Raw genomic sequence first — 16,444 nt, forward strand, 5'->3', positions numbered from 1 at the left:
GAGATGCTGCAACATTCCAGCTGATCGGCGCTTCTTCTGGGCTCAGCAAAAGTGCCAGGATCAGTGCTGCTTTCCAGCTGATTCAGGGCTCAGCACTGAGTTCCAGCTGGAGCCTGGCAGTGCTGATCCTGGCGCTTCCACTGAGCCCTGACAGCCCCGAAGCGTCGATCAGCTGGAAAGCGGCACTGATCCTGGCGCTTCCACTGAGCCCTGACAGCCCCAAAGAAGCGCTGATCCTGGCGCTTCCACCGAGCTCTGACAGCCCCAAAGAAGCGCTGATCCTGGCGCTTCCATTGAGCCCTGACAGCCCTGCATCTCCAGCCATCTCCCGCTTAAGCTTGTGCAGTGCTGCCACCGGTTCAGCTCATTCCCCTCCCCGCTACCACTTTTCTAGGATGGTCGCGTACCACCTGCCAGGTGCCAATGTACCAACCCATACCACTGGTTGAAAAGCCCTCTCTAGGATGCTGTAACCATTGCAAATATATGCTGCTTGCCAAGCACCTGAATTTTGACCATGACAATGGGGATGCTGAGATGCTTGTGTGTAGATCAGTTGTAAGTCACTTTTCAGTGCTGTTATAATGTTGAACAATCGCTAAACGAATGTTAGTAAGTCAAGGACTTCCTGTATTCCTCAAGAGCCCCAAAATAAACCAGTGCAATTTTGGTGCTTCACAAATGTAATGTACAACTTAGTAGCAGATTGCATTCTGTTAGTAATCACAAACATGGCCCACGTATTTAGGTTTCATACACCTACTGAGAAAAAAGCAAGTGTCTCCTGGGCTCTGGTGAGATGGGCAGTGTAGAAATTTAATAAATAAAAAAATGTTAAAACCCTTTCCATTGCAGATTTCTATTAGAATGAAATTTATTCAAAGTTTAATAATTTGTGTGCAACCTATTCCTTAAAAGCTAATATATCTAGATTATAACCAGTGTCAGAGTAGTAGCACATATGGATATCAGCTTGAATGTTTCTCTAGGACACTAACCTAGGGATCTTCTGAATATATTTACAGCCAGACCTTTCAACAAAACTGCAGTTTAATTTCAGAAAGTGTTAAAATATATTGTACATCAACTTCTGACATACTACGTTAGTATATACAAATGGTCTCTTGAAACTGTATTTATGAAATGTACATTTTAATTTAAATACTCAGTATACACTGCACTTAATCTGCATGTTGCATTTATTAAATACATTAAAATCTGCAATGTAACAAAACGTTTTCTGCATACGAAATTCAAAACACCATTTTAAATGAACAAAAGATGGCTCACTTCATTTTTTTAAACTAGTGCATAACACACCAGCTCAGCTCCACCACACTAGCTGTTCTTTCTTTTTTTAATTTGACATTGTTCACAGACTATTACATATCACAATAAGAGTGCTGGATAAAACATGAGGTACGAAAGTGGTTCAAAGGTTATAGGTCATGCAGATCATGCTAGACAGCAAAGAAAATGTGAATGAGAACACTAAATAAAAATACATAAAGAATGTGCATTATAAAATAAAAACTCAATTACACAGCTTTGCTTCTTTGGTTACAAAGTAGGTTGAACAATTTCACAGCTTTTTATTCCCTCCCACCCCCCAAAAAAATCATACGAAATGTCAAAAAGCAGAGGAATCATGGCAATTTCTCTATTAGAAAGTAGAAACAGAAATGAGCAAAGTTTTCTTCATCAAAATAGCCCATCAATTATTATATCACAATGACTGGCGACTACCTGTACAGATGCACTATGGTCTTCATACTTACACTATACAAAAATTTACATTCAAGCTGGATCTTAACTACTGAAAATAAATACCAAAAGGTAAATTGCCATTAGTGTTAGAAATAGGCCAGGATTCTTTTGTTCAATTATTGCCTAAAACATTTTTCTATTAAACTCAATCCTGTCTATCAAGTTTTACTGATACTTACATTTATTTTTTAAAAAATTAAAAGTTCTGTGACATTGTTCATGTACATTATGAATAGCAGCCCTGTAATAAATAAAACAAATAAATGAAACTAATGTAGGCAAATGTTACTTGTCATTGAAAGAACAGTGGCTCTAAAGATGGGTTGTTACTGTGTGAAAATCCAAGGCTCAAAGTAATCCATGAGTAACGGAAACCTTGAAGAGCCTTACTAAAGCTCTTAAAGACCTCCACTCATGTGCATCAAACAAATGCAGATTTTTGCATTATAACTCCTTCTACATTTTCCCTTGTGCACTGATGGCATAATTGACACCAACTGTGTTGTATGACATGTCAGTGAGGGAAAGCGCTTGCAGAATGATTGTCTAATACTGAAAAGGCCAAAACACACAACTGAAGCATGGCTACCTGCTTTCATATAAAGTGGAAAGAAGACCAGTGGCACACAAGGACAGATTGCTTTCAGTTCTTAATGAGGCAAGAAAGCTTTATGCTGAGGAGACATTCGGCTGCTGTGGAGGTTGCGTTGGCTGTGCAGGCTGTGCTATCACTGTTTGCTGTTGAGAAGTGCTACTTGGATTGGCCTGTTGGGTTGAGAGTTGTGATAACTGATCATTGTTTGAAAGAGATTTTAACAGTGCATTTTCCCGTTCAAGTAAAGAGTTTCTTTCAACTAATTCTTTTATTTGTTCCTTCAGTACTTCCACTTCTTCTCTGACTGCATACATCAAATGGCTTTTCACCAGATCCTGTAAAAGGCAAACCAATAATTAGAGAATTCCATATCAAGCTGTTATTTAACTCCAAATAGTTGAATAAAACTCCATTATGAGCTTAAATAAGAAAAATAAAAATATCAAGAAATTTTACGTACACACATACCATTATATATAACAGTATATATTTAATACTGTTAAATATATAAAGTAAAATATCTTGCTTTCGGGGGGGGGGGGGAAATAACTATTCTTAAAATCAAGCTACATATTAAACCAAATATGTTTATTTTTATTTTACTCAAAAGGAATCATGGCTCAATTGGGATAGAATCCATGGTGAGATATTATGATATCTCTGAAAACATAGCCTATGCGTTTTACTAATAGTTAACATCTCCATAGATATGAATGTGAACTCTTCACTGATTCTTAGCTACTATTATGAGTAGGGGAAATTCAAGAATGTGCTTATTTTTCTCAATGCACTGCTTTTTGATCTGAATTAAACTCCTCAGGTTTACTTTTGAAGAAATGAAAATAATAAACTAATGTTATATACGTAGCGTAAGTTGCTGGCTTTTTACAGGTAATCCACAACTTACGACAGGTCACTTACAACTGTTACAATGTAACTTTTTAAATTTCAATTAGGCCTTTATTCCACAGGAGCCTTCCTATGGAATTCTTTCAATGTGGCTATCAGTAACATGTTAAAATATTTTAATCTCAAAATATAGTTCATAGTTCAGTGGTGGTGAACTTATGGCACAGGTGCCAGAGGCGGCACTCAGAGCCCTCTCTGTGGGCACACGCACCACTGCCCCAGTCCTAGGCCTTCAGCTGGGTTTTATAAAACCCTTTCGCTTTAGCCTCTGCCGCCATGTACGAAAAAAAAAGGCTCAATCAATCAATTTCAACTTCTTGCGGGGAAAAAAAAATCTTGCAAAGTTGGAATTGATTGATTGAACTTTTTGGTCCCACCCAGTCTGTCATTACCACTGCAGCCACTTCCACCCAATGGGTCACACCCATCCAATTGGCCATACCCACCCAATGGGCCACGCCCACCCAGCACCCAACGATGCATAAGTGGGTTTTGGGTTGCAGTTTGGGCACTCGGTCTCTAAAAGGTTCACCATCACTGTACGTTCTTCTGTATTTTGAAATTTCAATTTGATTCAAGGATCTAAGTGTACCAAATCTAATACACCGACTTCCTAAATGAGTTCCTCTTGGAAGACAAGTCTGAAAATTTTGGCCATCATTCATTTGTCTGTCCATCCATCCATCTTATATTTTTATAAATATTAATCAGTAATCATAAGTATAGAAACTGTTTATTAATAACAATATATAATAATATTCTAATCTACCCAAAGTGTATTTTTTCAGTATGAAAGGTTACTTTGATTTCTACTACTTTGTAGTACAAATGAGAAAAATATACTGTACATCTTTTTTGTATTTATTTATTTATTTATTTTCTGTACAACCTGGCTATCAGAGAAGCAAAAAAATGTAGTTTTTGGAAATGTAACCTTGTTGATCTATATGTTTAAAAACTAAAAAAACTTATTTTAAATTTTTATAAATGAAAAGTAATTATTTTAGTAATTATATTTATATACAAATAAATATTCTTACTCTTGAACTAGCTATCACAGAGAATTTAGTCTTTTCAAAAGCAATGATTTAAATCACTTACTTTTTTTATATTTTATGTAAATATTATTACCAAAGAGCTGACTAACAAATTAAAGAATTTAGTCTCTGGAGATTTAACTGTTACCATGTTCTCTATATGGGGCTGCCCTTGAAGAATATTTAGAAGTTTTAGCTGGTGCAGAATGCAGCGGCCCAGACAATTAATGGCATTGGTTTTTCAGCAATATGACACTACTGGCTTGTGAGCTGCATTGGTTTCCATTGTGCTTCCAGGTGCAATTCAAGGTGTTGACCAACACTGAGCAAAGGGACTGGGCTGTTTATAGGATTGTCTCTTCCCAATTGTTCCTACTTATCTCACCGAGTCTGGCGGGAGGGAACTGCTCTAGGTGTCATCGGCTAATCAGTGAGAGCTGGAATGGTCCAGGAAGAGGTCATTTTCTGTTGTGGTGCAAGTGGATCAACCATTTGAGATTAAGTTAGTTGTAACATTGCTTGTCTTTCATAAAGCCCTAAAAACTTACAGCTGTCATGTGTTTTTATTTTATATTATATATATTATTTATTTTTATCCATTTTACTTATGTCGTATACAGTCACATATGTGAGATGAGTAGGTACATAAATAAAGAAAGAAACAATGTCTATAACAACTTGAACACTAATGAATATAATTTGTAAATTCACAAACCAAATAGTTAAATGCCTTCTATTTTCAAAAGTAATTATATTTAAATATAAATAATATCCTTATTAAAAATATGGCTAACAAATTAGGGACTTTTAAGACAGAATTTCAATAGTACAATAATATTTTAGATGAAATAACAAATAATTCTGCCACAGAATTCAAACTGTATTTGTCCAGTTAAAATATTCAGAATGTGAATATTAATTACACAGCAGCAAGTATTAGAATGGATAGTTTTATTGCTAAAAATTTTACAAAAGCTCCAAATTATTTCAGCATTGGTGCTATTTTGCTTATCACAAAATTGCTAAATGCAGATAACAATAAAACTAGTGCAAACCATACTCTGTGCTACACTATGCTATTCTTTGTAATTATTATTCTCTACCTACTAGGAATTTGGGACAAAATAGCTATTTATATTAAAATCTCCAAATAACACTCTTACAGTCAGAGACTATGAACAACACTGTAAGCAAAATAAAGTTGATCAAGAGTGAGTGACCGCCTCATAAATTTAATAAATAAATAAGTAAGTTCCTTACTTACCATTGCCTGTTCTATTTTGTTATCAATGGCTACAACACTCCCACCAGATGCACTGTTCAAAAGAAAAGCAAAGAAAAGTCACATATGAGATTTGAGATCACTGAAATGCTATTCAGCAAAAGTGATGGAAAGGCAAAGTGTTCCATTATAGTTTCACAAGTCAGCACTTTTACAGCACTTTGCATTCAATGTTCTCCTATATTTTAGTGGTCATTACAAACCTCTAAGATTGGCGAGTGTTAATTCCATATGCTCAGGAACAAGGAAGTGTGGTATCTTCAAATCATAGGCATTATATCCCAGAGAAAGTGAGACATATTTAAATCTCATCAAAATCAATGGGAACTGAGAATACTAAAGTTTTCAATAGAACTTAGACATAACTAGTTCATGCTAGTTTGGGCCCAAGATATTTATGCCAGTTTCTGGCCCTTGTGGAAACTGAGCATAGACCTCCTGAGAGTTTAAGAAAAAAAATATTGCCCACATCCTATTGGCTGTTATGAGCTCCCATATTTGAGCACATTAATATGCAACTGAAATAGTTCATAATCATAACCAAGTCAACCACTGTGTGTTTGAAAGTGACATTTTGATGCAAGTCTGCTAAATCAGTATGAAAATACTGTATGTAAAAGCACTTAGTGGAAAAAAAAATAAACCAATTCTTTTACAATAAAATGACACAAAACTGATTGTTAGGAGAGTTCCAACTCATTGTAGAATACCTACAAAAGATAGTTGGCTTGATTAGCATGATCCAACACTTTAGCCTTCGGTTCAAGATATATGTTTGGAGGTAGTTCCACATCATCATTGCTATCAGAGGTTTTACAGTATATAGAAACCAGGCTCAGTTCTAGTTAGCACTAATTATGTTTACGTCATCCTGTGCCATGCTGATCAAAATGTCATCTCCATATGGTTTAGATTCTTAGAACATTTAATAAATTTGCTATAGAAAATAATCACTGTATTTGGTATATTCTTCAGAAAAGTATTCTGCATTCACTACTACAAAGTTAGTTATTTTTCATTTCTTAATCTATTATTGGCCAAGGAATTTGGTTTACATGTAATTATTCATGATTAATCCAGCATGAAAATAAGGCAAATTTAGTGCTCTCAACTGGATATTAAAAAAGCTTCCTTCCATGCTGATTTTATTTTTAATAATTATGTGATTTTTAAATAAACAATATATAATGCAAAATCTCCCAACATTTCATGATCTTCATACTTTAATAGTTAATTACAAAAATAATCAGCACTGGTATAAATTCAAGTACTAATATTTCATTTTTATATATACACACACACATACATACATACATACATATATTACAATGTCTCCTATGACAAACTATTGGCATTATTAAAAAAAGAACAATAACCATTGTAATAATTAAAACATATCATTCTATAAATAAATTAAATTATCCTCAAAGGATTTGACTTTTTTCCTGATGTTCCTCACAGTAATATCAAAAGTTGCTTTTAGTATTTGCCAACATTTAACTTCAATTTAGCTTCAGCATAATAAACAATAATCAGTCTTATATGAAGCACTATGTGCCTTGAGAATCTTTAGCCAATTTCAAAAGTAAGAGCATTGTCAAATTGTGATTAATCAGGTGTCTGGGAGCTATTGCTAAGTTGTGAGCTGGCACATACTAAAACTTAATTCGATTTTTTCAAAAGTTTAAGGAATATCAAAGAAACACCTGACTGCCAAACAACATATCACTTTAAAGCAGAAATATGCAATTGTGCTTTGTATTTAACTCTTGCTAAAAATCTATGAAATCACTTCCAAATTTCTCAAATCCATAAGAAATATAGAGCACAGAAAGATAAATGATATAAGACTGAAATGACTAAGATATCATTAAGAACTTTCAGCACAATATGTTTAATACTTGAATAACATATTTATTTATTCTCTATGAATCAGTACAGTTACTCCGGGTGAATCTACACAAATTCTTAATATAAATGTTCAACATGAAAAGGTATAACATGTCAATTAACCTGCACTCCATTTTTCATTGTTTCTCCCTTTCTATCATGTGAAATATTTACATTTTCTCTATTTATACTGTAATTAGGAGCCACCTCAAAATTCCTTGGTGAGATAGAATAAAAATATACTATATATTCATTATTTAATAGCATATATTAAAATGAACTATATCACCTTCACTTAGAGCAAAGGATTCTTGTTGAAATGTGGACTTTTAGTAAGTTTTTCAAAACAGACATGAAAGCAAAATGTTCATTTTGTTTCTTTTAAAGTAATCAATAATAGAAACATCTTTTACATTTAAGAGGTTTTTCACTCACTCCTTTAAAAAGGAAACAATATGTTGGTAAGTATTTATGAAGCAGTCTTAATAGTCATTCTAATGTTACACTTGCACAACATCCAGTAATAAAAAATAATATTTTTATTACTAAAAAGCCATAGTTGGTGCATTTAATCAAGTTAGATTTCACAATTCTATAATACATGAAAATATTGTCTAAATGTTTTTAGGTTGTTTTGACGTTTGCATTAAAAAAATGTTATTTAGGAATATAACTGCATTTATGAGACATTAGTATTCAATATTTTAAAATGGAGCAAGTGCAGTCCTATTAAATCTTTTGGGTTCAAGTAGCATTCTGGACCACCTGCAAAAGAGTTAGGAAAAAGGGGCACTGTTTTGTGGAGGTTCCACTTTTTACTGAGTTTGGGATTCTAATCAGTTATGAAAGATAAGCAATTGAGCTCTTGAATTTTCTATTGGGATGCTACAAGATTCAGTTTTTTCTCCATGCTATTTAACATCTATATAACACTAACTAAAAGAAACTATGTTTTAGTTTGGGATAAGAGATCATCAAACTATTGATGATGCCTGGTTATACATTGCCATGACAAACAAAGCCAGAGATGCAGAGGTCATTATCTGATACCTGGGGGTTGTGAAGGATTAGATTATCAAAAATAATCTGAGATGATTGATGACACCTACAAAGCCCAGGATAGGATTATACTCCCTGTGGAAAAATGTTACATGAAGCTGTTGAAAGGTATTATGCATCAGTCTGGTGTGAAGGATCAATATGCTGAGCTACATTGGCTGCAGTAATCCTGACACAGATCCTGAAGACAATAATTGAGGGTTTGGATGGGTCAAAATAAAATCAGAGTAGATCCTTGCAACACTACACTGCAGCATGTCACTACTAAATTTGATTCTAACCCAGCTGGATAGGCTTTAGTTCTTGATAAGGTCACACCTCCTCTTAAGGAGCAAGCCTGCAATTGGTGTGTGTGTGTGTGTGTGTGTGTGTGTGTGTGTGTCTTCCTAGACTCACAGGAACTGGAACTTGGCATAGCCAAAGTCTCCTTTGATCAATGTAGGTTGATATGCCAACTATTACCCTTTATGGATCAGGAATCTTTTCCAACAGTAGTGTATATCTTAACATCCAGGTTTAACCACTGCAAGGCATTCTATTGGGGACTTTCTTTGAAGACCACTGAGAAATTAAAATTGGTTTGTAAAGCACCTGCCTTCTTCTTGGTCATGGAGAGTTGCTTTGGAAATAACACCTGTTTTGTGATGCACACTGGTTATTAATAGCATTCAAACTGCTGGTGCTTATGTATAAAGCACTTCATGGCATGACTCTCAATTACCTTTGAAATCACATCTCCCTAAGTAGAATTTGCTTGTCCTAGAGCTAAGGGGTCTGGTGCCAGAAGACACACCTTTTCTTTAAGCTGCCTGTTTATAGAGCAGCTTGCCTCTTAAGATCAGATTGATGCTTTCCCTCTTGAATTTCAGAAAGTCATTTAAAGCAATCTTATTCTGTTGGTGTTTAGGAGGCCTGGTCTGGCTTTGCAGATTTTTATACTAGTTTACATATATATTTAAAAATTGGTAGTTTGAAATGATTATTGTGTACTCCAATCTCTCTCTCTCTCTCTCTCTCTCTCTCTCTCTCTCTCTCTCTCTCTCTCTCTCTCTCTCTCCCTCCCTCCCTCCCCCTCTTTCCATTTCTCATACAAGATCATAGTATTGTTTTGAGGATATAAAGGAGGCCACTATATGTTAATCACTAGAATTTACAAAGGAAATGTGGAATTTAAATGTAGCAACACACTATATATGCAGTGTGTTGCTACAAGAGGATATATTTTACAATATATTTCTATCATATAGGAAAAGAGTAACTCAAATTCAAGACTAACTGGAACAGCAGTGGAATAACCCACACATTTGTAAAGAGTGTGACAAAAAAGTGTGCCTTTTTTCTTGAAACAATCTCACTATATTACAAGTAAATACTATTACAACTTAATGAATTGACTCATTTATTCCTAGCTCTGGCTTTCTAAACATGTGCTACAACTACTAAACTTCATTAGGACATTTTAAACCCTCCCCCCCATTTTCCCCAATTTATATGAACTTTTTGTTTCTTTGTTTCACTTTTCAACCACTGCTTAATGACGTGATACATAATCTGAAGCTGGAGAAGCAGATATTTTTTTCATCTTTTTATTTCACAAATTTACCTGTCTTCTCTCTATATATATACGTAAGACGTTTTTCAAACACCTATAGAAACAATCATGTTTCTGGACTGTTCTATGATTCTTTGAAATAACCATCTAAGTTCAATATTGGAATACTTAAGAATCAAATGGCAAAATACTACATCCAATAGCATCATTAGGTAGACAACTGAACATATTACTTCTACATAGGGATGGATGGATATATGATAGATCTGTGCAAAGATTTAAAGGCAATTTAATGTATGATTTTAAATTATTTGGATAGCATCTTTGATGTACTGAATCAGATATTTAAGATTCAAGGGCAGTTTGTAACTTTGAAGATTTTAGATTTAGTCTGAGCTCTCCATTGCAGCTTTCCTTTTATATATAGATAAAGCAGAGGTTTTATTGGCTTTTTAGCACTAATATAAGTAGTTTGCTGATGAGTTTTTGGACACCATGACTTTGGAATAGTTAATATTTTTGAGGACAGTCTATGTCACAGGATTAGTTTTTTTGAATATAAAATTGGAGAATGAAGTACCATACAAATTTCTTTACTTCCAGGAGGAAAGATATAATATTTCTAAATTGGTGGCATCTGAAGGCTACATTATTTTCCCTTTTTCATTCCCACTGTTTTTACTCTAAAAAAAAAAAAAATCAGAGAAAGTCTTTTTATAGATACCTATGGTGAAATGCTTGGCTATATTGGGCTAATACTTTGCAAACCATATCTACCATTGACAGACCATTTTTGCCAAAGTTAAGTAGATAAAGAAATTTATAGTAATTTTATAGTTAAATGTTTTATTAAACTGAACATCAAACTTTTTAAATCAATTATTAAATTCATTTATTATTGACTCATACATCCTTGGGTACTATCTAATAATCATCCAACTATTCAGTGAAATGGGAAAGTAGATGAACAAAAAGGTTTAAAACAAAAAATAATTAGTCTGAATGAATATATTAGTGGTAAATAGTAAAGGTTTAACATGGTAAAATGATGTAAGATATTAACTGATGAGAAACTTTCTTTGAAAGGGACATTTTACAGTCTTATTTTTAGAATTGTTACTGCCAATAAAACATCTGTATTACTAAATGAATACATCTGAAACAGAACACGCTGGTGCACACAAACATTCTAGAACACGCATGTCAAACTGCCGGCCTATGGGCTGGATGTGTCATGCTGAAATCGTGCCCGCCCCATTGCCGACAATGGGGTGGGCTCGATACATCACACGACATCACATGATGTCACGAGTTTAACATGCCTGTTCTAGAACATCTATTAAACACTACATTCTAATTTGGAGAAGTTCAGAATGTAAAGTAATTCAGTAAGTACAAATCTGATCAGTTCGTTTCCGAATACAATCTGAATGAAATGCTGAGTCGTACCGAGACTGGAAATGGCCACTGGTTTAGAATTCTAGAGGCAGCATTTTCAACATACAATATGGCTAATCGCAAAGCAAAGAGCTATGACTAAATAGAATTGTCAGTACTAATGGACAGAATTTACTTCCCATTTTCTTGCATCTATCACAAAGTCAAAATATACTAGGCCAAGCAGCAATTTGATTGCTCCCTGGTGTGTCCTTTTAAAAGCTACTCCACAATCTCTTACTCTGAATAATTAAAGTAGTGAAAGGCTCCTGAGGTTACTGCACCTAGCAACAAGTGTTCAAGTTGTAAGAAAAAACATGGTGTCTTCCCAAAGGAAGCTTCAACCTGGCCATGGTGTTTAAGTCTTAAAACAATAATGTAAAATATATAAGATAGAAAGGTTTCTTCAAATGCATAGCTCATACTGCCCAAGGGCCCAGGAACAAATATTTAGAGATGGCCTAACCCAGGAGTATAGTTATCTGTCAAAATCACATGTAGTTAGAGTCACAATGTGATCAACAACTGATTTTATCAGCTGGTCATCTCCAATATGGAAAGTAACAGCATATTCACATTGTAGATATGTAACCCAAATAAAATCATTATTTTCAGATGAGTCCACAAATTCACTTATGCTAGGGAGTCATGGCATCAAAAATTTTGAGAACCTCTGCACTACAATATAGCCTAAGGCGTTCAGGTAAGACAACGCCCCTTCTCCAGCACTGGAGACGTAGAATCCACCAATGGGACATACCAAAGTCTCACTGTCCCAATGGGTGAGAAACAGACGAGGTCGAAGTTGTGTTTGTAGAGATTACCTGTTGCAGGACCCTCCTTCCGAAGTAGGCGTCCACAGAAGCAGAACAGTCTATCTTATAATGTCGGATGAAAGGGTAGGGCGAAGACTATGTCACTGCCCTGCAAACCTCCTCAATAGAGGCCTGTGTGGCCCATGCCACGGAGGTCGCAGCGCTGCAAGTGGAATGTGTTGTGATTCGTTCTGGTGTTGGTAGAGAAAGCGAGTGATACACTTTTAGTTCCCATGAGGGGTACCTGTGAACCACGGGCGGTTTTGCATGGGAAAGGAAGGCGTGAATCCTGGGGTGCTGTGCCAAGGGGACTGTATTGGCACAGGTGAGTAGGGTGTATAACACCGCGATCTGTCTGCGAATGGTGTTCGGTGCTAGGCCCCTATCCAGGTTGTTGAGCAAGTATTCTAGTATGTTTGGAACTGTTAGGCCCGAGACATCGAGTGTTCGCTTCTTGCACCAGTTGCAGAAATTTCTCCATCTGGAGTCATAAATGTGATTAGTTGCCGGTTGGCGGGATGCTTGTATCATGGAGATTACTCTTGGCGGGTATGACTCCCTGCTCAAAATTTAGCGTTCAAGTGCCAGTTGGCTAACTGAAGCCATTGGGGTTCTGGATGTTGTAGATCCCCCTGGCTGAGTGAGACCTGGTCCAGAGGTATCCTCCATGGGGGGGGGACCTGGATAGGTTCACCAGGTCCGCAAACCATGGTCGTGGCCAGTGTGGGGCTATGAGTATGATCTCCGCCTGCTCCTGCAATGTCTTGCAGATGGTTGCCAGGATCAGTGGAAGAGGAGGAAACGTGTAAAGTAGTCCCCTTGGCCATGGGCAACGTAGGGTGTCCGTTTCCTCCACCCCGATGATGGCAACCTTGAGAAGAACCTTAAATAGTTGGTCATTCGTCGGGGATGCAAACATGTCTACGACTGGTTGCCCAAACCTCTGTGTTATTTCTGCGAATAGGTCCGGATGCAGACTCCATTCGCCATGATCCAGTCGACCTGCTTAGGAAGTCCGCTTGTCTGTTTGTCTCCCCCGAGATATGCTCGGCCCTGATGGAGGCGAGGTTTTCCTCCGCCCAATCTCCCAGTGCTTGGGCCTCTGTCATGAGAGACCTGGATTAGGTGCCCCGCTGCCTGTTCACGTGTGCCTTTGCGGACATGTTGTCTGTGAGGACTAATATGTGTTGTCCCGCTACCCTGTTTTGTAGGTGTCAGAGAGCTAGGTGTATGGCCCTTAACTCCAACCAGTTGATGTTGTGTACCAGGTCCTTCCGGGACCATTAGTCCTGCACCCACATTGACTGCAGGTGCGCCCCCCAGCCAAACAGACTGGTGTCCGTTGTAAATGTGAGACGGTCGGGTTCCTTGAAGTGTGACCCTCTGGCTACTGCTGGCAATGACCACCACTTGAGGGACCATAATGTTTCTGGAGGGACCCTTACCTGTCTGTTGGAGGAGCTGAGTTTCAGCCTCTGGAATGGAAGGAGGAACCATTGAAGGTTCCTGGAATGTAGTCTCGCCCAGGGCACTATTGCTATGCATGAAACCATCTTCCCCAGCAGCTGAGAGAGTACGACCAGGGGAACTGTTCGTTCCCTGCGTACCCTGAAGACTAGGGAACGTATGCTGTTGCAATGTTCCTGTGACAGGTAGACCTGCCCCCTGAGTGTGTCTATGATTGCACCTAGGTGTAATAGGTGGGTGGCTGGGCTGGTCTCTTTTGGAAGTTGACCAAGAACCCGTGCTCCTGTAGGACTCTGATTGTCAACGCTAGGTCCAATTGCGTGACCTGTGGGGATGGGGATTGGATGAGAATGTCATCAAGGTAGCACTGGACACGCACCGGTATTGTTCATAGGTGCGCGGCCAGTACTGCCAGGATCTTGAAGACATGTGGGGCTGAACGAGAGGCCGAATGGCAGTGCCCTGTATTGGAAGTGGTGTCCCACGTAGCAGAACCTGAGGAACCGTCGGTGACTGTGGGCAATGAGGATGTGAAGATACGCTTCCGTGAGATCTATGGACAGGAAGTCGCTGTGTCATATGCTGCCCAAGATGGAGTGAAGAGTTTGCATTATGAACTTTCGATGGCGATATGATGGTTCAGATCCTTGAGGTCTAGGATTGCCCTCCATCCCCCCGAGGACTTGGGAACCACGAATAGAATGGAGTAGAATCCCCACTGGTACCTGCTCTATGGCTTTTATTTCTAGGAGGTGTCGAGTGGCCTCTCGCATGAAGTTGCTTTTGGTGGGGTTCCTTGGCTGAGGGCAAGGGATAAAACGTTCTGGGGGGTTGGATACGAATTCCAGGAACAAACCGAGACATATGGTTTGCCGGACCCAGGCATCCGTAGTGGTGGCTTCCCACTGGTGGGTGAAATTTGTCAGTCTTCCACCTATGGGGAGGGTTGTTAGGGAGTCATTTGAAGCTTCTGTAGGGATGGCCTTCTCCCCATAAGGGCCGCTTTCTCTGGGTTTGGTGTCTGGGTCTGGATCCGGACCTGTCCGGTTGGTGGTCTTGTCTGGGAGTGAAAGGAGTGTAAGGTTGGGATGGCTGAGAGAAGCTCGAACCCGTTCCCAACCGAAAGGACTGCCTTCGGGCATATGGGGTTGAACGCCTGTCGGCCTGCCTGCTAGAGTGGGCCAGTACCTTCCGCTTGTCCTTATTTTCAGTTAGGTAAGGGTTCAGCACCTCTCCGAATAGTTGCCCACCCTGGTAGGGGGCCGCGGCTAGTTGCCACTTGGCCTTTGGATCAGTTTGCCAGTGTCTGAGCCATAGCATCCTACATGCTGAGACGTTGGATGCTATCGCTCTGGATGAGAACCTGGCTGCATGCAGTGTGGCATCAGATACGTACTCTGTTGCTGCAGCAAGCTTGTTCAAGTCTTGTTGTGTTTGTACCTCCTCCTGGGGAAGTCTGGCTTGAAGTTGAGAGATCCAGAGTAGGGAGATTCTTTTAAAGAATGATGCTCAGGTGGCGGCTTTAACCACCCATGTCATCGCTTGGTGGGTCCTGCAGAACGTAAACTCCCATCTCTTGTCGTCGGACTTCAATATCTCTGCCATGTCTCCCAACACTGCGATCGGGGAGAAGAGGAATCCAAAAGGTTTGTCTACCTTTGGTACCTCAAGGTCCTCTGACTGCTCTGGTGTTGTGCTGAACAACTTCTTTTCTATTCCCCCGGGTGTGGGAAAAGTGCCCGAAGATGCCCATTGTTTCTTAATGGTACTCCAGAAGAGTGTCGGATAGGGAATGTGGTGTTGGGCTACCACGGGTTCTAAGAACAATGGATCTGAGCCGGGTAGTGGTTCTGGTTGATGGGTATGGTACAGGCCAATGTTTGCCGCTGAGCTGGCTCTGCGTAACAGAGGTAGGAAAAAGGTAGGGTTGAATACCCCTCCGAATGGAGGAGGGTCTGGGGGAGGGTTCTCCTCCTCCCACCGTGCTGGTCGTCCTTCATAGGGGAGGATTCCCTGCTGTGGAAGGACTGTGATGGGGAGGAGGAGCCCTGGAATGCAGCCTCCTCTGTTTGGGATTTGGATGGGGCCCTGTCCATCACGGATTCGGTTCTCGGTCCGTGGTTAGGTCTAGCCGTCATCATCCTGTGGAATGTCTGCTCAATTAGAGTTTGTAGACGGTCCTCGTAGGGGTTGGTCTCGGGTTCCACCCCCGAGTCCTGCTGCTGTGGGTGTGAACGTGGCCTCAGGTGTGGGTTCTGTGGCCTGTAATGTAGGTGGGCCCATATCAGGCGCCTAGGGGACACCTCCGGGAACCATACTCCGTGGGTGGAAGGTCCCAAGAGGAGATCAAAGGAGTTTCCTCTATTTGTTCCGCTTTTGCTTTGGCTTGCTTGTGCCTTGGAGAATTCCCTCTCCAGGGCCTAGTGTCTTCTGCCTGTCTCTCAGCCAATGTGGAAGGTGTTCTTCCAGAAATGGACTTTGTTCCTGCCTGCCATCTCCTGTTTGGAGGATTTTTGTCTTTTGCGACTGGTGGGATGCTCAAGGGTTGAGACACCATGGGCTCCTCCATCCTGGGTGAGCTATCTCAGCGACCTGAGAGGGAGTTCTGGCAAGGGATCAGTTAGCGAGGTGGCA

General features: G+C 39.2%; 1 protein-coding gene across 2 annotated transcripts in view; it reads right to left on the minus strand.

The window, feature by feature from the left end:
• Nucleotides 1-1,032: 1,032 nt before the first annotated feature.
• Nucleotides 1,033-16,444, minus strand: part of TSC22D2 (TSC22 domain family member 2) — a 42,640-nt gene continuing 27,228 nt past the window's right edge. For both annotated transcript variants that reach the window (XM_039358019.1, XM_039358020.1), the window contains 2 exons: nucleotides 5,573-5,624; nucleotides 1,033-2,697 (listed from right to left, as the gene is read on the minus strand). In XM_039358019.1, coding sequence (XP_039213953.1) covers nucleotides 2,437-2,697; nucleotides 5,573-5,624 — 313 coding nt within the window. In that variant the 3' untranslated portion in view covers nucleotides 1,033-2,436. The remainder of the gene's footprint in view (nucleotides 2,698-5,572; nucleotides 5,625-16,444) is intronic.

This window comes from Crotalus tigris, unplaced genomic scaffold, assembly GCF_016545835.1.
Source record: "Crotalus tigris isolate CLP2741 ecotype Arizona unplaced genomic scaffold, ASM1654583v1 scf7180000018970.2248101, whole genome shotgun sequence".
NCBI lineage: Eukaryota > Metazoa > Chordata > Lepidosauria > Squamata > Viperidae > Crotalus > Crotalus tigris.